At 35.6% G+C, this 25,869-nt stretch overlaps 1 protein-coding gene across 1 annotated transcript; it reads left to right on the top strand.

The window, feature by feature from the left end:
- Positions 1-2,471: 2,471 nt before the first annotated feature.
- Positions 2,472-25,869, top strand: Usp20-33 (Ubiquitin specific protease 20/33). The gene is made up of 21 exons (XM_090116029.1): positions 2,472-2,795; positions 5,474-5,593; positions 10,826-10,930; positions 11,583-11,709; positions 12,215-12,365; positions 12,780-12,867; positions 13,177-13,269; positions 14,416-14,518; positions 15,059-15,140; positions 15,527-15,630; positions 15,965-16,094; positions 16,727-16,859; positions 17,339-17,461; positions 17,893-18,008; positions 18,539-18,717; positions 18,976-19,186; positions 19,931-20,044; positions 21,745-21,888; positions 22,346-22,472; positions 22,689-22,817; positions 23,773-25,869. The coding sequence occupies exons 1-21, from the start codon at positions 2,718-2,720 to the stop codon at positions 24,310-24,312; spliced, it is 2,997 nt and encodes a 998-aa protein (XP_089972155.1). The 5' UTR covers positions 2,472-2,717; the 3' UTR covers positions 24,313-25,869.

Below are 25,869 nucleotides of genomic sequence, written 5' to 3'. Positions count from 1 at the left end.
GCAGAAGGTAGATGTTTAATATTTTGATAAAATACGCGGGTACTCTTTATTTTTATTTTGCAATTTTGCTTCAATAAAATATCATGAACATGTGTCAACTGTCAACTGTGTGTCAACTGTCAAATATTTGTTTTTTTTTTAATACCACAGATTAGATACTAGATATTACATCGCTGGATACTAAGGGCGTATTCAGGCTGTTTTCCAATTACAGAGCATGATGCGACTCAGTGCCGCACAATGCTGAATTATGCTGATGCTTAATTGGAACGTGAAACGCACCAGCAGGTTGCGCTATGTTCAGTGTTGAAAAAAAAAATATTCTTATAGTTAGCAATAACCTCATTAATGTGTAAATAAAGTGGTATACATAATAATTGGTTGAAAAATATTTACGGTTATTTTAAGTAATTTGGATTTTGATTATTTCATTAACATTTTTTTCAATGTTTGTACCTTCATCCATACTTATATTTATTTTTTTAACACAATTTGAATTAACTTTGATTATTTCGAAAAAACTACAATGAAACGAAAGCTTTAAATTTTTTTCCAACAATTAATAATTACTAACGATAAATCGATTGCACGCATCAATTCACGCGCATTACTTTTTCTAGTGCTCGATTGTGCGAAGCGTTGCTGTAGTTGGAACATTCAACGTTAAGCATTATGCCGCATAATGCGCTCTAGTGCTGTATAGTACGACATAAAAGAGATGAAATTAATTATTTTGGAACTAATTCGTTTTTCATTACCTGGCAACCCTGAATTGGCAATGTAGCTGTCAAGTTGAATAAAAATTTGTTGTTTTTTTCGTGAAGTGGAGAATTATTGAGATAAAATTGTTATTTAGAACAAGAAATTTAAATAAAAAAGGAGACATCATGAAAAAGGTTAAACGTAGCGGTGTCCGTGATGTGGTGTATAAAGTTTTTATTCGGTGTTTGTCCGAATTTCAAGCTGGAAATTTATTGACTGATTTGGAAAACGTTTACAAACGTACAGCAGAATATACCGGTGAGATTCCATTTATTTTTGCTCAGTACTACGTAAAATAGAATATTCCATTAGTGACGAGTGTTTAATGTATGTATGTATGGCGATTATTACGTTTTCGCAATTTAATTTGAGGTTATTTGTATGTAAACAAAAACTAGTTTTTATAGTGCGACCAGCACAATTTGAGTCAAGAAGTTATATCCAATCCAACCAGCCTCAAATAAAGTACCTAGTTTAGATTTTACTACATAGTATAGTGATAACTGTTTTCATACAGGTATTAATCAATCAAACTATAAGAAAAAAAATCATATTTACTGTATCATATTTACAGATACTGAAGATGCCCCGTACCCTCTTGCCAGTACTTCGAAACAGAGTGATGATCAGTCCTTTGAAGGAGTAGAATATTTAGATTATGATGAATTACATTAATGTACAAAATTTATCTACAAAAAAAATAAAAATATGTGGTTTTCAAATCGCCTTGTTTTTTTCTACCCGACGGACCCAGAAAGAGGGTAATGTGTTTGAGCTGCATGTATGCTTGTTTGTTTGTATGTTTGATTCTATGTGCGCCTCTGCAGTCTAAACACTTGACCGATTTTTATAAAATAACTAATTCCAAATACATTTAAGTAAAATTTGACCTAGGTCAATTAAAATACTAATGTATTTTTGTCTTAAATTTACACTATTGCTACAATGAAACAATTATAACGGTTTAAATCGCGGTATTTATTTTAGATTAAGTATATTATAATAGATTTTTGGATTTTTATTCTATAGTATCAAGATCGCTTGCGTCGCAGTATCAGTGTTGCTATATGAGCGACGGTGGCGCCCTCATTTATTTTCATCTCTTTTGTGTCGCACTGTAATTGGAAAACGGGGTCAGAAAGAAAGCTTAAAACTTATAAGCGCTTATCGGCGCTTATCGGCGCTTGTCAACGCTGGTTCGTTCTACACAAAGGAAGAAGGTTGAAGCTGACCAAAACAAATTTTATATGGCAGCGCCCAGCGCTGCCCCCGGGGTTTTTTAAGCTTGTCGACGCCGATCAGCGCTTATCGACGCGTGTTCATATATTTTCCTGCTCGGGTTACCAGCGCGGCGCTGACGCGCGGGTTTCTTTCTGAATACGCCCTAAGAAAGTAACTAGACTTAAAGTTGTAAATATTTAGTAGTTATAGAAATATGGAAAAGAGATAATGCTTTATCATTAACATTAATGAAACGTAATATCGGTTAAAATGCTAAAATAATACACTCTTCATCATAATTTTAATCCAAAGGGATTTGGCTAATGTGTGATTCTTATAAATTGTTTATCACAATTCCAAAATTATTAAGTAATTAATTTTATGATATTAAGCTTATCTTTTTAAATTATTATGCACGACTTCTGTGAAGATTTTGAATAGTAATATTATGGTGTGATGGTATTATTCTAGATTGTCTATGTTGTTGCCTGACTTTTCGCTCGTCACTGGACGTTTTTGTGTTGAAGAAAAATTTCTGATTATTAATTTAATTAACAGTGTTTTTCGAAATGTGTGTTATAAATTTTCTCGTTTTACCCCTCTGTACACTCAACAACACAATTTTGGCGCCGTACATGATATAGGTCATGTTTATTTACGTGACTGTTGTGATTCATTAGATTTGAGTTGAAATTTATATGTTTTATCGGATACCCAGTTGATTTATCGAGAAAATGGATAAAGGCGTGACGTGTGAACATCTCAATGCACTTGTTAACGTGCTGGAACAGGAATTATGGCAGTCAAAAGAGGTAATAATAAATAAATTTAGATGGTACCTAACCTCGAAATGTCAATGAAGTAGGTACCTATTTAATTAGCATTCCTTATTTGTCTTATGCAATGATAATGTTACAAGTAATATTATCTACATCTATCTATACATTACATTGTTGATAGAATATTTACTCAAGTCATTGTTTACAAACTTATCATATAAGAAAAAAATGATTCATAGGCCTTCCAAGTGTCATAATTGTAAAAATTACATCAGTTTATTACAGAAAATAGTTTTTATTCAATTTATTTATATTGCCTATGCTATGAAATATGAAAAAGATAAAAATAAAATGATAGAATGCTGATTGCTTCAATCCTAATCCTAATACTATTATAAAGGCGAAAGTTTGTATGGATGTTTGTTACTCTTTCACATAAAAACTACTGAACCGATTACAATGAAATTTAGCACACATATAGAGGGTAACTTGGATTAACACATAGGATAGGTTTTATCCCGGAAATCCCACGGGAACGGGAACTATGCGGGTTTTCCTTTGAAAAAGCAGGCGAAGCCGCGGGCGGAAATCTAGTATTTCATGTATTCTTCAGTCTTCTTGCTATAATAATGCATAAGTATATATGTGTAATGTAATGTTATTTAGTTCCTAATAGGATTTTTACTATAATCATATGAAATAGCTATTCTCAATGAAATACATAACTACAAAAAAATTAGAAAAAAATTATGTATTTTTTAAATTTACTCTTAATTTCATAGTATAGTTAATAGACCTTTAAACAATTGAATAAGTTGAACTATGGCTTCTATAGTAATATAAAGTAGTATCTTATAGGATTAATCCAATCAGTTTACAGAAGTACTCACAAGATTCAAAAGCGTTGCCATTATTTTTTCAATTATACAATGATACATACAGTGAGAACATATTGTGTTCATGTATTCTCAATTTAATAATCAAGTCAGTGTGAAGTCCCATGTCCCCTAGTGGGGTAAGGGGCAGATGCTTTATACATCTGTTCACTGATCGATTTTCTTTAGAGACAAGTAGGTGATCAGCCTTCTGTGTCCAACCAGACCGAGTCATTTTTTTTCTTAGTCTCCACCGGGAATCGAACCCAGGACCCCTCGGTGCTACGCTCACACGTCAACCACTGTACCAAGAAGGCGGTCAATTTAATAATCAACTCCCAACAAAATCACTACTTGGTTTTGTTGAGCAAATACTACAGCTACGTAACTACATTCTTTTATTTTAATAATTTGCTTGCATTAAATTAATAAATGACTAGCCGTGCCTCGCTGCTGTTGGTGGTTGTGTTAGACAAAGCGGGCAAAGCCGCGGGCGGTAAGCTAGTCATACATAATTTGTTATGGTAAAATTATAAACAGTTTAGATACAAAGTATACCCCTGATAAGAATAATTATATGAAGAAAAATTTTAAGGCCATACACATTTGAATATAATAAAAATCCTTAGTTTAATATGAAATACAATAAAATATCAAGGTAAATGTTACATTTTAATGAGAATAAATAACCATTATATGTATGAAGTTTTTGTAAAAGTTATAATTACTGTTATTTGGTGTTGTGGTTTTAATGTGTTATTTTCAGTTTATTTCTATATTATTCAAGGGCAATATTATTGAAATAATGTTTATATTCACCTTAGTGTCACTTAATTTATAAGTATTAAAATAACTACAAAATATATTGTAGGAGACGATAGTTTAACTACCAACAGACCTACGGAATATTTAATACAAACCAGCCAAGTCATTTCGATTTAGTAGAAATGATTAAATTTAGCATTATTTGTTCATATGAACTTGCATTTTAATGCTGAAGCCATTGCAGTTTTTACTCATTCTCACTATAAATAAATATGTACAAGAATAAATATATATGTAAGTACTTATTGCTTTTATAAAAACAAACAGTGATATGCGTAAATAGTAGGTTCTAGCAGATTTACGAATATATACCTGAATATATTGAAAAACAAACCTTGTTTTAATGTTAAAAAATGGTATTAGAAAATCTTATTTGATGTTTATTTTATAGTGTTATAATTAATCCAATTGTAATTTGAATAGGTATTCAACCAGTCTCAAAACTTTTGAGAAATCGTGTTTCATATGCTATAGATAATATAATATTCACTAGGCAGGTACCCATAGAGCCGCCTCTTTGGTACAGTGGTTGACGCGTGAGCGTAGCATTGAGGGGTCCTGCTCCTGGGTTCGATTCCCAGTGGAGATGAAGAAAAATAAATGTCTCGGTCTGGTACGGCACAGAAGGCTGATCACCTACTTGTCCCTAAAGAAAATCGATCAGTGAAACAGATGTATAATGCATCTGCCCCTTAACTTCACATTCCCATAGAGCAAGTAGCCTCGCATAGTAGTTACTGTGTGAAGCAGCTCAGACTTAAAGACCTGTCTATTGATCAAAACAAAAATACTAGCTATTGGCAAACATTTTTCTGCCCTACTTGTATCATTCGTTGTATAAAGGATAGATAATCTCCCATTCTCAAACCTATGCACACAAAATTTCATGAAAATCGGTCAAGCCGTTTCGTGGAGTCTAACTTCAAACATGACAATTTTTTTAAGATGATATATAACTCTTAATTATCTTTATATAATATACAGTTTTTAATTATCCTGTTTAATTTTCAGAACCTAGCATGTTTTGATTGTGGATGCCCGGGACCAAATCTATGGATATGCCTCCAACCTGACTGTCATCACATTGGTTGCTCTGAAGTTAATAATGACCACAGCACAAAACACCAAAAGGTAATAGTAGCATATCTATACATATAATAAATCTGTAGAAGGGTCAATTCTGTACATTGAAAATATTGAAAAAAAAATAGCAGGGGGTGTTACTGGATCGATACCAAACCCAAATATGTGATTAAAAAAAATTTTTGTCTGTCTGTATGTGAAGGGATCACGTAAAAACTAACGGTTCGATTTGGATGAAACTTGGTATAATTATACCTAATTATCCTGGGCATAAAATAGGATACTTTTTATCCCGGAAAAATACGTAGAAATAAATAAATCTTAATTTTTCCGTGCGGACGGAGTCGCGGGCGGAAGCTAGTAGTTATAATAAGGTTCTAGGAATTGTCTTAAACGAATTTTTAATACATTAGTAGTTTTTGATTAATATAATATATGCCTATTCAATAATCTACTGTATTTATTCTTAATAATCTAGATTATCTCTCTCTATATATTCTATCTCTGTGCCAAACAGGGGTGTAGCTACCGCCGTATCTGCCGTATCAATTATACGGGGCCCCCGCGCCAAGGGGGCCCCCAACGTGCGCTTTTGTGAGAAATCTTTACCCTTCCTAAGGGCCCCCAAACAAATTTTTATACGGGGCCCTGCCAAGGCACGCTACGCTTCTGGTGCCTCATGTTTTGTTTTATTTCGTTTTCGTGTAAAAGCTTATGTGGACAGGGAAGTATACTTGTCTAAAATTGATAAAGACCAGAGAAACAGCTATGAAACGCCATATAAGATCAGCGAATTAAAAAAAATAGCCACATAATTAATTTGAAAAAATCACAATACAACAACGATTATTATCATAATAATTAGATTTTCGCACAATCTTATCTTTTGCCACTCGAAAGTCGAAGCGATCATTACAACAACGATAATATTTTAGGTATTTTAAATCATATTTGTAAGTAGCGAATTTACCCCATTTTATAAAAAAGTATCTAGATCAATTCTTATGATGATGAAACTTCAATAAGAAAATACTAGAGCATAAATTAATGAATGAACGAAAATCCTTTATTGTTATAGAAATAAAAAATATATAAAATACAATTAAATTTAGCAAAGGGCGGCCTTATCGTTAGGTAGCGATCTCTACCAGGCAACCTTGAGCATATCTTGAATATGTATTGAAATCTCATTACAAAAATAAAAACGTCTCAGCTAAAAAACATTTTGTAAAATCTATTCAAACATTGTTTTTTTGTTGTATTGTATATGTTTACTTGTACGCATTTAATGAAATATTGCCAATTTGCAGTTTGCACAATTCATATGCCCTTTGCCTCGTGGTTCATCTTAATTTTCTCATTTGTTTTGATAATAAAATGTTCGATGCATTGTCGTAAAATATAATTGAAAACAATACATTATAATTCATAATATAATTAAACTAGCGACCCCGAACGGATTCGCACGGGTGCAATTAATATTGTAAACTAGTTTTATACCAATAAATTTTGGCTACTTGCGTCAGTAATGTTTATTATTTACATAAAAACTCACTGGACTTTACACATAGTGTGTGACGATTGTTATAACTTATTATATATGTAGTATCTAATACCAATGATATCCATACTTCTTACTAGTATGTATATCTATACTACTTAATATTATAAAGCTGAAGAGTTTGTTTGTTTGAACGCGCTAATCTCATGAACTACTGGTCCGATTTTAAAAATTCTCTTGGTGTTAGATGGCCCATTTATCAAGGAAATCTATAGGTTATCATCACGCTAAGACAACAGGAGCGGAGCCACGCGGGCGAAACCGCGGGGCACAGCTAGTTATACATAACTAGCTTATTAAACAGTGTTTGAAGAAATATGCAGTAAAATTTTAAAAGATAATATTTTGATCATGTTCTTTTCAATATTATATACTTACTTAAATTACAGTCCCCTATAAAACCTTTCAGTTGACCAGACAGTCTAATTTCATTTCCAAAAAGCACTGAATCATTGTACTTAATAATCTCTGAAACAAAGAACAAAGTCTTATATGAGTTGTATTAATTTTATTAATTTGGAACAAAGCCAAATCAAATCCTTATGTTCCTTGTTCCAAATATATGAAAATAAAAAAAATCGTATGCAGTTTTCATCTCGAATACGTAAAACAACGTTTTCAAGTATGTACTTTCTTTGCTTTGTTCAAATACATTTAGGTACTACATTTAGAACATAAGAAAAAAAATCTATCTACCCTGCAAATAAAATCTAAGCATGATTGAAATTGAAATCTTAATCTTAATACTATTATAAAGGCGAAAGTTTGTATGGATGTATGGATGTATGGATGTATAGATGTATGGATGTTTGTTACTCTTTCACGTAAAAACTACTGAACCGATTACAATGAAATTTAGCACACATATAGAGGGTAACTTGGATTAACACATAGGATAGGTTTTATCCCGGAAATCCCACGGGAACGGGAACTATGCGGGTTTTCCTTTGAAAACGCGGGCGAAGCCGCGGGCGGAAATCTATTATAGTAATATATCGGAAAATATAAGGGTTTCCTGATAACGCTGGAAATGATAAAAAAGAGAAACTTGATCCTAAGTAGATAAAGAATAGCACTTTTTTAGTCATGTTTTTTTTTATTTTGTTATTGATAGTAATAATATGTAGATAATGTACACGCACACCTTCCTGTATTGCCAACTTAAAATAATTTTTATGTAAAGATATTACATATTTATTAATGAATATCGGCCTATTAACGCACTGAATAAATTTATTTGGTTGTTGTTTTAGAAATGGTTCCAATATAAAACAATTGACCATGTTACCTATATTTGCCTTTCTGGGTCACACAGTCCATACTAATATGTATTAGTAACGAGATAGTTATTAAGCCTAACTATTAATTATGCCTATTACAAGTCATAGGAAAAAATGGATATGTGTATCGTAGTTATTAATATTGATAAGTGATATCTAAACTTTAATATTATAAAGCTGAAGAGATTGTTTGAACTTTGAACGCGCTAATCTCAGGAACTACTTGTCCGATTAAAAAAAATCTTTGGTGTTAGATAGCCCATTTATCAAGGAAAGCTATAGGCATATCATCACGCTCAGACCCACAGTAGCCGAGCACTGCGGGTAAAACCGCGGGGCACAGCTCATATGGAACCTTGAAAAAGTTTATAGGCTATTTGAAGGGTGCAAATTGGGGGACGGTAATCTTTATGGAAAAACCGTCGCGTGATAATGTGTGTTAAGTTTTTATATCCAACTAGCAGTCCGCCCCGGCTTCGCCCGTGGTACATATTTACGTTTTCTCTACGTAAGAACCATCCTCGTACGTCAAGGAATATAATAAAAAAAGAATTAACGAAATCCGTTCAGCTGTTCTCAAGTTATGCGCTTACCAACACATTTTGGGATTCATTTTTATATAATAGAAGATAGATGAACTTTTCGGCTCAGCAATAAAAACAATGACGACATTGAACACGATTTTGCGCCATTTTTTATTTTATACAGAGTTATTATTTTACAAATGTCATTGTCTTTTATTACGTCAAAGCAAAAAAAAAACTAGACGCGTCGCTTTATCGCATGTGATAAACGCATACAAACCTTGACGACGAGTACGAATCGTAATTCGACACTTTTTTTTTTTGATAGTGATCCTAGACGATTTATCAGTGAAAAATAGATGAACGCTGATCATAGCAATGATTATATTATCCATACTAATATTATAAATGCGAAAGTAACTCTGTCTGTCTGTCTGTTACTCAATCACGCCTTAACTACTGAACCAATTTGCATGAAATTTGGTATAGAGATATTTTGATACCCGAGAAAGGACATAGAATAGGTTTTATCCCGGAAATCCCACGGGAACGGGAACTATGCGGGTTTTTCTTTGACTGCGCGGGCGATGCCGTGGGTGATAAGCTAGTTTATAATATATATTTAAATTATATGATACAATCTGTTGGAACTATCTGAGTGGAAAGTGATTCTACAAGGATTAATTAGTTGTAAAATTAATGAGAAATTTCTAATTTTCTGCGCAATTTAACTACATTTGAAAACTTACAAGTCGAATGAATTCGGTAATATCGTGGACAAGGGAAAATAGGGATTCATTTTTATATTATACTTCCAAACCTGAATATTTGAAGCTTATTGTATTCAAGGCAATATCAAGATATTAGTTCCATCTGAATAGATCCGAAAGTTTGAATGAATTGAATACATATTATGTTTATTGCTCTCTCACGCATATTCAACGGAAAATTCTAACTAAAATTTGGCAGACACAAAATTAAATATAAAGACGTGTGGCACTCGGGGACTGCCGCGGTAAAGCTATTGCATGCTATGCCTTCAAGCCACACCTCCGTGCCCGTCGGAGTGGGGAGCGTGAGGTTTTTTCGTTACGGAATTTCTGGATTCGGTCCCCGCGCTCAAGGCCCGCGATAGAAGCTATGCAATAGCTTAAAAAAATAGGATACTCAGTAATATATTTTATTTTAGTCCTTTACATTTAGATAGCAAAACTCAAAAGTATTTTTAATCAATATATCGCAATATAAATCCTTAAAAAGGATATATTTTTCTACATGCTCACTTTTTATCCATAGGACCTTGTAGAAAGTGCGGTGCTTTGATTAACAATGAAGTTTTAAAAAAGGAATAAAAATAATATTTTAAATAACCTAACAGTATGCCTGCCTGCCTCAAAAAAATATTCATTTAATCTATTCATGAATTTTTTATTTTTATTTATGATGCAATGATTGTTGGTCATATTTGAAAGAATTACGCAAATTCAAATAACATGATGCACTGACGTTGTGTCAAATACAATATTTACTTGGCTATAAGTAGGTATACGTTGGTTGACTTCGTGTTTATATATAAGAAGGACCCTCTCTCGTATCGAAGGTCATAAAATTTATAAATGAATAATGCACGAAGTTATTGAGTATCAATAAGTTAATAATATTTAGATATAACCCTTCTATAGAATTTTATAACCCTTCTTCTTCTTTTACCCTACTCTGAAACTGAAGAGAATAGTTCCTTATCATGTATATCAATAACAAAAAAATATTTTCGCGTCGTCAAAAGCGAAGTATTTTGCGAAGGCGTGTCAGACTGTATACGAGTCCGGGAATTGTCTGACTTGAATATGTACTACATGTACTTAAAAGAACTTGAAAAGAATCTATAATTGAATATGAATATTGTCTCTTTCAGAATTTACCACTGCACTGTGTTCATATGAACGTATCCACGGAACGAATATGGTGTTACTTGTGCGAGAAAGAGGTCCACATCAGAGCTGCCTTGACACAGGCCAGGGTAAGATCATATTTAAAATATTTAGATAATTTATTGTAAAAACATAGGCCCTCTTCACAATGAGCAGCGTTGGCCCAACAAATGATCGTCTTTGATTGCGGCCATTACGGCGTACGGATCACAGACATTTAGGCCCGCTGCACTATCGATACTCGCCCAACGCTGCCCATTGTGAAAGGGCCCAATACACATTAAACGACAAATCAGTTTGATCTCTTTACATTAATTTATCAAATGTCTATACTCTATAATATTAATAACTCAGGCCCCGGAATCACAGACACAATAGAAAATCTATTGTGTCGTGGACCGATCGGGTCGTTCGGGGCTCAATGGGTTAAATATTAATGCTGTTGTATTGAAATGCCGGATTTGACCCCCGTTTTATTATAAACTCAAATGTACGTAGAATAGAAATATTAGAGCAATAATAACTCAATAATTGCGAGTAGGTAATAAATAACAAAACCTAACACTGGCATATTAGAATGACGTGTAAATTAAAAATCAACATCATGTTAAAGTTTTTTGAATTGTTCCTGTACATTCTCCAAATAAATAATATCAAGGAAAAAGCATAGTATATTGAAAAGTAATTTAAACTAAACTGTTTATTATCCACTAATGTTAAATTTATTAATAATTTCTCCAGATGAGCGCAGATTCAACAACAATAGAAGACATGGCGGTTAGTACACGGCTAGGGTCGGTTGGTATCAGTGTGAACGATGACTTGGAGGTAGAAGACACAGAGTATGATGATGATGAGCGGCCTAGAGGTGTGTACAAGAACACGTTATTAAATACTATAGATAATTTATAATGTAATTAAAAAAATCTAAACTTAAACTCTTGAAATTATTGTATTGTCACCAATCCTTGATAAGTGTACAAAGTTTGAATTAATTCTGTCTGTTTAAAGTGGGTCAAAATCGAGTCAAACATGTCCGTTACATACAAACATCTCTTGAAAGACTCTTCTCTGTTGAAACTGCTTTCCAAAACGATGGTAAATGGTATCTTTTCCATTTTTAACTTTAACTATGTTCCTTCGAGCCGGATCTCTACTTACGACCTCATTATTTTATTTAATTTTTCACTGTACATATTTATTTATTTAAAACAATTTACTATGCTAGTTATACTTACAAATTACTTAAAACTAAAACTTATAGCTAAACTAGCACAGAGGGCGGCCTTATCACTAAAGAGTGATCTCTTCCATTTATGTTATATTCCACACTATAATATAATAATTTAGTACAATTATAAACTCCATTTCAGGTCTAGTAGGGCTCCAAAACATGGGCAACACGTGTTACATGAACGCGGCATTACAAGCCCTAAGTAATACGCAGCCTCTGACGTCATACTTCATGGAATGTGCCGCGGCGGTATCAGTGCTGGCCGCTGATAAGAAGCCAGGGTTGAGTCGGTAAGTAGTTTATTGCGAGATTAAATATAAGAAAAAGAGCGTGTATGTCAGAAGTGAAACTTCTTTGGCAGGATTCAAAGATACGGACGGACGATATTGCTATGATTGGACGGTATCGCCATGACGCGACCCTGAAATTTTACACTCAACGCGCCAGAAGTTTCACTTTTAAAATATTGAAAATTTTGATTATATAGTATGTTGAAAGTGGACATTTTTGCACAGTCAAAAAGTAATGTGTAATATTGTAATTTGATTTTAAAATTAATGGAGTTTTATCGAATTATAATTCCATCAGAACTCGCACAAATAAAATAGTGAAGTAGTATCTAAAAATAAACATTCCAATCATTTACAATCAATCATTACGGCTATTAAAAAATGTTTAATTTTTAAATATTTTGCTTGTTACAGTGCATACCAAAAATTAATAAAAGAGATGTGGAGCAGGAAAACAAGAGGCTATGTTGTACCTAATGGTATTCTCTACGGGATACGACACGTAAGTATATATTTGTTTAAAATCTTTTTCCATTATTAATATTTTTAAGCATAGTTTCATTAAAAAAAAGGCCTGTTTCGATGTACAGTGGTAACTTGACTTCAGAATCAATTAAGTCCTAAGTTCGATTCACATAAAGATTAACTTAATATTGGTCACCTAAAACAAGTCTGCAAAAGAGAAATCGGTTTGTTGATGTTTCTAATGGACACAAAAATATTCAATTTACAGTTTTGACTTTCCTACGATTTTATTATATAATATATTATGTATAGATTAAAATATGATAAAAATATATTTTTCCAACAGGTACACCCCATGTTCCGTGGTTACCAACAGCATGACACGCAAGAGTTCTTGCGGTGTTTCATGGACCAGTTGCACGAAGAATTAAAAGAGCCGGTAAATTCTTACTAAAATTATATGTTACAATTTTAACTAGCAGTAGAGTAAATACGATAAAATATATATATAAATTTATAAAGAATAGAAAAAAATTCGATCACGAGGCGGGACTCGAACCCGCATCCTTCGCGCCATTCCGGGGCGGATGCCTCACCAACTCAGCCACTCGTGACCCGCCCGAGTGATCGAATTTATTCTATTCTTTATAAATTTATATTTATAAAGCATTTGAATGCCATAAAACCAAAAATATAAATTCAACAAAAAAGGTCGTGTTCCATCGTTACAATATTGTATTCACTGAAAAGTGCTTCATATTGGTTGAAATGGTTGTTAATCATCTCAATAGATGGCGCGCGGTGTGTCCCTTCAGACACATAAAACTGAAAGAATAGAATAAATTCGATCACTCGGGCGGGTCACGAGTGGCTGAGTTGGTGAGGCATCCGCCCCGGAATGGCGCGAAGGATGCGGGTTCGAGTCCCGCCTCGTGATCGAATTTTTTCTATTCTTTATAAATTTATATTTATAAAGCATTTGAATGCCATAAAACCAAAAATATAAATTCTACGATAAAATATGCCGAAGTGACATCAGAAAAGTCAAGGATTAAAAAATTGTAAGCTCTTTGAAGGTTCCAACCAGTTGTGTATTTTAATTTTTCCAATAAATAGTTGGTTTTGAAGTGGAACTTCTTTAGGCGAGAGTAAAATTTCAAGGTCGTAATCTTGACAAAGAAGTTTCAGTTCTGACACGTGTGCTCGGCACACACGCTCTTTTCTTCATATATTTAAGTTTTAATTCATTCTGTCTATTTTCACTCTAGATTCTAAAATGGAACCAAATGAAAATAACCCACAGAATTATCGAGTTAAAAAATAGTCGTATTGAAAACCTCCTTTTTAGGAACGTCAGATAAAAATAAAAGACGGGTTGCACTCCGGCAGTGCCGGCAGAAGTGAAAACTTGATTATTAACGTTGAGCATGTTTGATATCCATCCGTCTTACGCTTTTTCGATCAGGTCACGTGTCCTGGCGCGAGTTTAAGATTTTATACCAATTACAGAAAAAGTGCTCAACGCCGCTAAAGAAGTTTTCACTTCAAAAAGTTTATGCGTTGTTTCAATAAATGTATATTTCAGGTATGGGACAACACGCCGGAAGATAAACTAGTGACAGAATCGGAAGGTGAACCGCAAGAAAATAGGACATTGCATATACGGCGGAGAGCTGTGTCTTCCGGAGGTAATATTATAGTAATGAATGATATTTATATACGTTTAGGGGATTTAAAACGAGAAAAAAGCATAGAATTTTATTTAACACACGATTTTTTATTTAATTTATATGTATGATTGATGTTATTCAACTACTCCTTGCAGTATCAATTCTTTATAAGTTTATAATCAAACAAAAATAGAATAGAAATGTATTTGCAAAATGTACCATAAAATAAAATGCGTACGCACGTGCGTATGTGTGCGTGCACGTGCGTACTTTATCTGAAGTATGTATGTGATTGGGTGTAATGTGTATAAATTGAAGCGAAATTTCTTTAGGCGCGTTGAGAGTAAAATTGCAAGTCGCGTCATGGCAATGCCGTCACGTCATGGAGTAAGGCGACGATTTTTGTTTCTTTGAAACTTGCCAAAGCAATTTCACTTCTGACACGTGTGATCGGCACACACGATCTTTTTTATATGGTGATGCACGTATGTATGTATATTTTTACGTGTTTTTATCTGTTTGTGTAATAAAAGTATTAAATAATGTGTGTGTCGACAGCCAGTGACGCGCCATACTTCGCGCGCATGAGACGGAAATCACCCGCGTCCTACAATGAGCCCAGACATGATGGATATTTGAGGTTAGTATTAAAATACTTGCAGATTAATTGAGAATTTCATTTTTTGAAGTCGGTTAATTATCTCCGCGGTCGGTTATTAATCCATTATTCCGCAACGCCGTACAAAAATCATGGAGACAAGGGGAAAAAATCTCTACTTGTACTTTCGAATTCTCATCTGCACTCAGTTGGACAGCTTACAAGTGACGGCATAGTGCTGAATCTTATTATTTTATGCTCTTATATCGGTCTAGATAGGTCACCTGGTGGTTCAAATGACCCATAATTTTTTCAACATGGGCCTGTAGTCTATCATATGTTGATAAAGGTATCACATTGCACTATTAGCAATAATATGAGTGAAAGATACCAATAGTCATTTTAAAAGTTATTTTAAAATATAACAGAATACGGCAGCAATCAGAGAGTATGGGATCGCGGCACCGACGCTCGGCCAGTTTTGCGGGCACGCACCATTTCACTTACAACGTGCTCACACAACAAGTTAATGGTAATATGTTTTATAATATTATATAATGTACTTACCATTTTCTGTAGGACTTGCTTTCATGTTACTTTGGTAAGAAAACAAACCACTCAGTTATAAAATTAGAATACATATTTTCTGTACGCAGGAACATAGGCTATAGGCATATGTGTAGGCTATAATTCAACTTTTTGGTTGAAATTTTAGGTTATTTTTTATTTAATTTTTGCACACACATCTATTTTCTGGCCATTTAACAACTACTGTTCAAAATCTGCTTAAAACCTTAAATTAATGTGTCAAAATGTATCTTTATTCCCCCATCTTGTATTAATTTATGTTCCACAAAAAATCACAGGTCCAACAAAAGACTGGAACCAAAGGGAAGCGGGTTCCGAATCGGAATTATCCGGTTCGAGCGAAACCGAAGAACGCTACGAGACTTGTTCTAGTGGGCACAGTGATGCGCCGGAGTCGTTGCAACATACGTAAGATTTGTTTATATATATTTATATACGAATGAAATACTTGTTTTTCGTTTTGAATGAACTTCTAAATGTTTTTATATTATCATTTAAACTGTAATTTAAGGTATCACTGAGCGAAAATGGCAAAAAAAAAATATGTTTGTGTGTTTTAAGCACGTGTTCTCATGATAAGTACCATAGACCTATGAAATGTAGTATACCATAACGTTTCTTCTAGAAAGTAGAAACTACAGAATATGTTAATTTTATATTAAATATGTATGTTTATCAGCCATCTTGTTTCCATAACACAAGCGAAAGCTTAGTATGGGATCAGCGTGCCGTATGTGAAATTGTCCTGAAATATTTATTTTAACGTGATAACGTTTTTAAAATCGTTTTAGTCGGGTGACATGTTCAGAAACTTGTGTCACACCAAAACCTCACGAGCGCGATCGCAGGTATAACGAGAGAGAGACGGACCGATCTCCCGTCTCATCTCGAGCGCTGCCACTGCATTATGTTATCACATAAACATCTCGATCGTAAACCTACTTTACGAACAACCAATTTTTTTTTTCTAAATCTTTACTCGTCCTTTTTTAATGCAAAGAAAAAAATCAACTTTTTTTTCGGTTTTCCCCACTTTTCAGAAAATCAAGTTCAGGAAGCGTGTGCGGTGGTGGGGGGGATGGGACCAACCGTGGTGTGAGATACCGAAGTATTGTGTCTGACGTGTTTGATGGCAAGCTGCTGTCGTCTGTGCAGTGTCTTATTTGTAATAGGGTATGTTTTGGTATAATATAGTTTAGGAATAAGAAGTATTGTAGGTAAGAAGGTGTAGACTAGAGAAGGGTCATCATAACAACGTTCGATCTTCAAAATTTTGTTCGATGCAACATCTTATAGCGCAGATGAAGGAAAATTGTGAAAAAGATACATTTTAAGTTACAGCATAGAAAAAAACGTTTATACGGAACCCACGGTGCGCGAGTACCACTTGCAATTGGCCGTTTTTTTACTTATATTCATTGCTGTAAACAGCCATAAAGTTCTAAGTTGGTTGAGCTTAAAATTGATAGATTATGTTTTTTTTTTTCAGAATTTTATAGATACAGTCTTTCACTTCACTTGTGGACGAGCGTTCTATGTATATTAATGTATATTTTTACCTATAACCTACCCTACCTAACGATCAATAATTATAATAATCCATATCTTACCAATGTCTATTATATTAATTTCTAAATAATTTATATCTCCAGGTATCAACGCGAGTGGAAACCTTCCAGGACCTATCCCTACCGATACCTTCAAGGGAACACTTAGCTGTGCTTAGATGTCAACAGCCTATACTTAACCATCCGCATGTATCTCAAGAGAGTTGGGTAAGTGATATTTAAGTTAGATAATTTTAAATAATAGAAAAAATTCGCTTGAGACAGGATTCGAATCCGCGTCTTTTTGCCAAACCGGAGCAACGCCTAGCCTTTGCCACTTGTTACTTTAAAACTTTCTGTTAAAGCATTTGAATGCCACAAAACTAAATATAAGTTAATCAGTTATTAATAAGTTATCAATAAGTTATTATGTTCATATTAGCTTTCCGCCCGCGGTTTTCTTTCTATCAGTGATCACTCTATGTTTAAAAAAAAAACCATCAAAATCTGCTCCGTAATTTTAAAGAATTAAGCGTACAGACGGACGGCGGAAAGCTACTTTTTATTCTATGTATTTTCTATGTTCTTTGTTTTATATCTCAAATATTTTTAAAAAGTAATAACTAAGTATTTTTTAATATTTTTACCTATTTTTCAAGCTATGGTGGCTAGTAAGCTGGCTAAGATCGTGGTTCTACGGCCCCGTGGTGTCGCTACAAGATTGTCTCGCGGCTTTCTTCAGTGCGGACGAACTAAAGGGCGATAATATGTATAGGTATGTGTGTTTGTTGGAAATTGTGTTTTATGGTAGTGGTTATAAGGGTGAATTTGTCTTGAAAGGGATGAATTTTGGTTTGAGTCACAGATTTAATACAGTCTGGTTTCGATAATCCATCTTATAGACATTTACTGTATTACCTGTTTTTCCATATATTTTAAGTCAAAAACATAAAATATAAAACCATTTAAATAATAACAGTTTCCTATTTATTACAACGATAGTTTCAGTTTTACATTATTAAATTCTATAATAATTCTATAATTCTTCAAACAATGCAAATGTATAAGTCAATCATGATATAATCTTAAAACGTACACCAAACACCGGTTTCAATAACGGTATTAACACTATATAAATATTTGTCATTCAGCTACTAACTGGCTCCTATATTCATCAACTTGCAGTATAACAGATTTTTATTTATATAAATATTTTTTTTATGAAAAAAAAATATTTTTCTCAAATACCGATACCGATACCCATGGTATATATTTTTCTTAATACCGATACCCATACCGTTACAGCTGTTCCCGTTGCAACAAACTCCGCAACGGTATCAAGATGTCCGGCGTGATCAAGTTACCGGAAGTGCTCTGTGTGCACCTCAAGCGCTTCCGGCACGAGCTGATGTTCAGCGCTAAAGTCGCTGCGAGGGTCTCGTTTCCTATCAACGATTTGAATATGGCGCCGTATACGCATAAAGGTTAGTAATGTGGTAAAAAAAAAGACGTGTGTCACTCGGGGACTGCCGCGGTAAAGCTATTGCATGTTATGCCTTCAAGCCACACCTCCGCGCCCGTCGGAGTGGGGAGCGTGAGGTTTTTCGTTACTAGATTTCTAGATTCGGTCCCCGGGCTCAAGGCCCGCGATAGAAGCTATGCAATAGCTTCAAAATTAGATTCAGTTCATTATGATCAGTTCAGTTCAGTTCAGTTCCTTTCTTCTGTAATTTCCCTTTCAGAATGCACATCGAAAATAAGTCGCTATTCCCTCTGTGCGGTTATATGCCACGCGGGCACGGCTGGCGGCGGCCATTACACTTGCATAGCTCGTGCCAACAACAGCAACAACAGCAACAGTGACGACAACTGGTACACGTTCGACGACGCGGCGATATCGCCGGTGCCGGTGCAGCACCTGGCCACGTGCGAGGCGTACGTGCTGTTCTATAGGTGCGTATCGGTTTGATATCGGTATCGATTTCGGTGTGTACCGGTATCAGTATCGTAATTTCAGTAAGCTTGTTACCTTTTGCCCAGGTTGCCTGGAAGAGATCACTTATAAGTGATAAAGCCGCCTAATAAACTATACTTTTCTTCTTTTGCTTTGTATAAATTAGCAATAAGTATCCTATGTATAGTTTTATTAAAGAGTAATAAATAAATAAATATCGGTAACGGTTTGTGTACCACATGTTGAATGCTCGAGTAGACAACTACAGCAACGATAACTGATAATGCGCGATGCGTATGTGCTGTTCAATAGGTGCGTATCGGTATCGATTTCGGTGTGTACCGGTATTGATAACGGTTTGTGTACCACATGTTGATTGCTCGAGTAAACAACTACAGCAACGATAACTGATAATCACACGAGGCGTATGTGCTGTTTGATAGGTGCCGTCGGTATCGATATCGTAGTGTTGTTCGTATTGATAGCGGTCTATGTCCATGCTTTTCCAAAGTGACAGGTCTATGCATACAGTGCTCCATGAATGTGTGATATTGACGTAGACATTATATATTGATTACTATCGATAAAAAAAAACATGCTATGCCAAAATTTAATCGGTATTATTTAATTTAAATAAAAAAATGATCAAACCGTTATGAACCTTAAAACGGTACCGTGTAACGTTATAACGATAACATATAACGGTGTTGATACCATGTTCGTAACTATTTATTTATTTACAGGAAAGTTAACCCCCAAATGGCGATACTGCGACAGAAGGCGGCGGAGATATTGGAGTCGTCGCGGAATGAACCCAACGATATTAAGTTTTATATATCCAGGCAGTGGATTAATAAGTGAGTAGAAGTGTATTTATTTTATCTGTAATTCCTAAATTGCGTTATAATTTTAATATGTTACAGTATTATTGCTTAATTGTATTGTATGGTTATATTATTTAGTTATAACCAACTTCTCTAGAGCATTTAAAAGAAAATATCCTGCACGAAATGGCAGCCATCACTGTGTCTACCTGCCGAGCTGTCATAAATACTGAAATTTTACTGTTCGATTAAATGAGTGCCGTGAACGCAATGGACTGCATTTGGACGATATTATTTTTAAGAAATAAATTCCCATATTATGCACTTTAATAATTAATAAACATTTTTTCAATACACCGCTTACTTTTTTTTTTATTCATCCACAAAATATAAACTTTCTTTTGAGACACCCGGTATATCATCACGCTGGGACCAACTGGAGCGGAGCAATGCGGGTGAAACTGCGGGGCACAGCTAGTTGTGGAAAAAATGCGTGTTATTTAAAAAAATAAACTATGAAAATGTAGTTCCATCAAGAGTCTGATATGACCCGTGATGCTTGGATATGCCTAAACGCATTGTAAAAGACAGCTCGAAGGACCAATGAAAGGAATTAAATTTCTTGTCGCAATGCTTTACCAAGCAAGTCGGTAAGACAAAAATCTCGCGATCGAATTTTTTCTATTATTTAAAAAAAATTCCTATTACTATTTTATGAATTTACCTTATTATTCCGATTTATAATGTTTATTATATACTAGCTGCGCTCCGCGGTTTCACCCGCGTGGCTCCTGTTGATCTTAGCGTGATGTTATGGTGCCTATAGTCTTTCTCGATAAATAAGCTGTCTAACACCGAAATAATTTTTCAAATCGGACCAGTAGTTCCTGAGATTAGCGCTTTATAATATAAGTATAGATAAGTCATGTTTATGACGCCTCACTATGTGTTTTTAGGCCCGAAAAAGTTTCATTCTTGTTTTATTGGAAATATCTAAGGAGCTTCTCTTTTTAAATTCACGAGTAGAACACCCAGAGTTTTATTTCAAAAACACGATTTTTAAAAAAATATTTAAAATATTGGAATTTTCGCGGCCGACTGAGCTAAATAAATTCGTATAAAAAAAAATAGATACACTAGATAATTTATTATGTTGCTAATATATTATGTACTGACTACAGGCGCAAATTATCCCTTTTTGAAATTTTCGATATTGTCGATAGAGGCGAAAGTATTGTAATTTTTACTGATTTTCGTTTTTATTTTTTTATATTATCTGCAGGCGTTAGTAGTAGCTCTGTTTAGTACCAAAAGAAGCCTTGAACTGAGGGCTACATGTGACAAAAATACTACATTCTAACCACGAAGTTATTACGAGATATAGATTTTCAAAGAATTCAATGTCAGGGTTGACCCTAGTAAAGAAAAAGTCAAAACTTTTTTTTAACAATTATATATTTATCATCTATCTATTACCAAGTTTTTGTTTATGTTTTAAGTCGTTAGTTTGAAACTTGAACTTAAACAGCTTTGACTTTTTCTTTATAAAATATAAAAATAAGTCTGGTTTTCCTTCCTGACGCTATAACTCCAGAACGCATGAACCGATTTCCACGGTTTTGCATTCGTTGGAAAGGTCTCGGGCTCCGTGAGGTTTCTAACAAAGAAAAGGTGTCTCTGGTGGCGGAACGGAGTTCGCCCGGTTTGCTAGTTAGTGATATATTGTTGTCCAGATTCAACACGTGGGCGGAGCCGGGGCCGATAGACAACAGCGACTTCGTGTGCTCGCACGGCGGCGTGCGGGCGGAGCGCGCGGCGCACCTGCACGCGCTCGCCGCGCGCCTGCCGCAGCCGCTGTGGGAGTTCCTGCACCGCCAGTGAGTGTATATAGATAGACACTTCGTGTGCTCGCACGGCGGCGTGCGGGCGGAGCGCGCGGCGCACCTGCACGCGCTCGCCGCGCGCCTGCCGCAGCCGCTGTGGGAGTTCCTGCACCGCCAGTGAGTGTATATAGATAGACACTTCGTGTGCTCGCACGGCGGCGTGCGGGCGGAGCGCGCGGCGCACCTGCACGCGCTCGCCGCGCGCCTGCCGCAGCCGCTGTGGGAGTTCCTGCACCGCCAGTGAGTGTATATAGATAGTGTGGTTTTTACATGGAACGCCTCAGAACGAGGTAACGCCGCATGAGTCATGTTTTTTCGTGCGTGCAGCCGACTCTATCGAATTATAAGACGTTGTCACGTCAAAAAATATGTAATGACGCTTCAAAAGTGCTTCATATAAATAAACGTTTGAGTTTGAGTTTTTGAGTTTAACATATTATTTTTTCCACAGTTTCGGCGGTGGCCCTGCGGTGTCCCACGCCCACGAGTGCGGCACGTGCGTGCGCGCACAGCACAAATTGCGTGCTAGAAGAGAGACCGAACTAACCGCGTTTGCCGAATTACACGCTAGCTTCCAGGTAATATAGCTGAATAATCACTATTAAAGTATAAAACAAAGTCGTTTTCTGCAAAGTGATTTCTGTGTGTCTGTTTGACTACTTGTGACTCGTGTGCTCGACACACACACAATCTTGTTCAAAATATATGTAATACAATTAATTTTCGGTTTTGATTAAACAATTTCTCAAAATATTCGTGTTTCAATATGTTAATGTTGTTTGTTTGTACTACAGGAGCAAGACCATCCGCAGTCGATATACGCGATCAGCATGGCGTGGTTCCGTCAGTGGCAGGCGTTCGTGCGAAACAAGGCTCGCCGCCCGCCGCCGCCCGTCGACAACGCGCCCATACTGCACCAGCAGGTACATACACACACATACACACTCACACACGTCTAACGTGTTACACGTCACACATGTCTAACATGTTACAGTCTGACATGCTACACCTCACACACACGTCTAACATCTGACATGGTACACTTTACACACGTCTGACATGTTACACGTCACACGTCTACCATGTTACACGTCACACACGTCTAACATGTCACATGTTACACGTCTACCATGTTACACGTCACACGTCTACCATGTTACACGTCACACACGTCTACCATATTACACGTCACACACGTCTACCAAGAGACGTTACACGTCACACACCTCAAATGTCACACGTCACCCACCTCACACGTCACACGTCTAACATGTTACACGTCACACACGTCTAACATGTCACATGTTACACGTCTACCATGTTACACGTCACACATCTACCATGTTACACGTCACACACGTCTAACGTGTTACAACTTACACGTCATACGTCTATCATATTACACGACACACACGTCTACCATATTACACGTCACACACGTCTACCAAGTTACGTCACACGTCTACCATGTTACACGTCACACACGTCTAACATGTCACACGTCACCCACCTCACACTTCACACACGTCTACCATGTTACACGTCACACACGTAATTCACTACACGCCCTGCATTCGTTCGTGCGCAACAACGAATGCCGCGAAACACGCCGTACAACACGTCATACGTCGCAAACAATGTTAAAAGCTCATAATATCAAAATCTTAATCTCGTGTCACAATGTTTGTCCTCAATGGACTCCTAAACCACTTAACCGATTATAATAAAATTCGCACACCATGTGCAGTTCGATCCAACTTGAGAGATAGGATAGTTTAAACATGTAGGTACCACGGGCGAAGCCGGGGCGGACCACTAGTATACACATATATGCATCTATTTAACCATATGAAAACTTACACTTACCATCTCTTACAGGAGATCGACGGCACGATAAAGTGCACGCTGAAACCGGGCTCCGACCACGCGCAACTCAGCGAGGAACTGTGGCGGTTCTTCATCGACATTTACGGCGGAGGGCCAGAAGTGCGGCTTAAATCACCGCTCGAGTCTCTGCCAGACAACGAACGGACGAGAAAACTGTCCAGGAAGTACTCAGAATCCGACAGAGAGGAATACTGCACGAAATCCAACTCCGAAATGAACATTCGTGACTCCCTGCACAGTGAATTGCAAAAGAACCAATCGTTGCAAAACATCAGCAGACGGTACAAAGTACGCACGGACTCGGACGACGAAGTCAACTACCGACACTCGTTCCTATACAAGAAACATGAACCGAACGGCAATTACGACTCCGACGAAGACATGGCCCTTAACACGATACGATTAGAAAACGGTATAGACAGTTCCGATCACGACGCGCACGATATCGTGTGTAAAACGGACTCTGAACTACCGGCCAATAAGAAGAGACCGGGCAAAGTGAGGAAATACAAGCGGCGGACGGTTAAATGATTCCTTCTCGCGTTACAGTTCGTGCATAGACTGAGGAAGAGCGGACATTCCTAGTGGTTAATGGTGCATTTATAGTGTTCTGTGCGACTGGTGGTTCTAGTGTAATGGCCAATCTGAACATTGGGCAGCGTTGGCCCAACAATTAATGATCGTCGATGTTTCCCATTCAAACTCAAACATTTATTTATTCAATTAGACTTCTTCTAGAAGCACTTTTGAATCGCCATTACATATTTTTTACATTTCCCACCATTACGGCGATTATAAATAAAAAAGACGGGTTGCACTCCGGGAGTGCCGGCAGAAGTGAAAACTTGATTATTAACGTTGAGCATGTTTGATATTTTGGAATGGTATCCGTCTTACGCTTTTTCGATCAGGTCACGTGACCCATTAAAGAAAAAGTGCTCAACGCCGCTAAAGAAGTTTTCACTTCAACAATGAAGAGTGAAGACCAATCATAGACTAGGACTACACTATCGTGATTGCCTCTACTCGCCCAACGCTGCCCATTGTGTAGAGGGCCCATAATGTGTGTATAAGGTGGTGAGAGACTAAAGTGAAAATCTAATCTAATGTAGGTAGGTAAGGGGTATGCTGTTATGGTGTATTCGCTAAATATATTCGGCTTGAATATATGAGAGTAAGACTTTTAAATGTTTGTTATGAAAGTAGATAGTGATCTGTGGCCAGAATAAATTGTAAGCCTGTGTAAATTGGATAAGACATTTTTATGGTTTCATTTAATTTTTTACAGAAAAGCAAATAACGGCATGATTTCAAATGTTTAAGTTGATTTTTTCATTGCGACTGTTAAACCTAGGTTAGGATAGAAGTTTTGTATTCTTTTCCTAAAATTCATTAAATTACTATATAAAACCATGATTTTCTTTAATTCTAAAGTTCTGGGATACTGCATTTGTTTTTATAGTCTTATTGACCTTTGACCCTACTAGGAATTAGTTCAATTATTTGATTAATATTTACAACAATATTTTATACTGTCTCAACAATTTTTAAAAATATATGTCTGTTTTAAAGACGTCTACATTTTTATCATAAACAATTATTATTGTTTCATTTCAAATGCAATACATTAAAATAAAACTTATTAGGGTTTTTGTGTAAAATAATATTATACAAACGGTAAATAATTAATTTTGAATGATTTGATATCATCATATTGTAATACAAATATATTTTCCAAGGAGCAACCACCAGTCGCGCTCCAAAATCAGTAAGCCTTCTACAGTAAGGTTTCTAGTATTTTAGTACAATTTTAGTTCAAATTGATATAGAAATGAAATTAGATACCTAAAAAATGTTCATATAATCGAACCTGTATATTTTACGGATAATGTGTAAATGTATAAAAGTTTATAATGTATGCTGTACAATACAATGTACGCGTAAATGTAAATTTTGTGTTTATAAAAACTCCTTGCATTTCTTTATCACCAATGTACCGTGGGTTAGGTATTTATTTTGTTATTTCTGGTTTTAATTCTATGTGTTATTTGTTAATGGATTGATCAGCAATAAAATATATTTCAACTA

The sequence above is a fragment of the Colias eurytheme genome, chromosome 25, assembly GCF_061535395.1.
Source record: "Colias eurytheme isolate Ceu_HAF_F1 chromosome 25, ilColEury1 Martin Lab GWU primary, whole genome shotgun sequence".
NCBI lineage: Eukaryota > Metazoa > Arthropoda > Insecta > Lepidoptera > Pieridae > Colias > Colias eurytheme.
The sequence above is the reverse complement of the archived record's forward strand: the minus strand, read 5'-3'. Positions and strand labels throughout refer to the sequence as shown.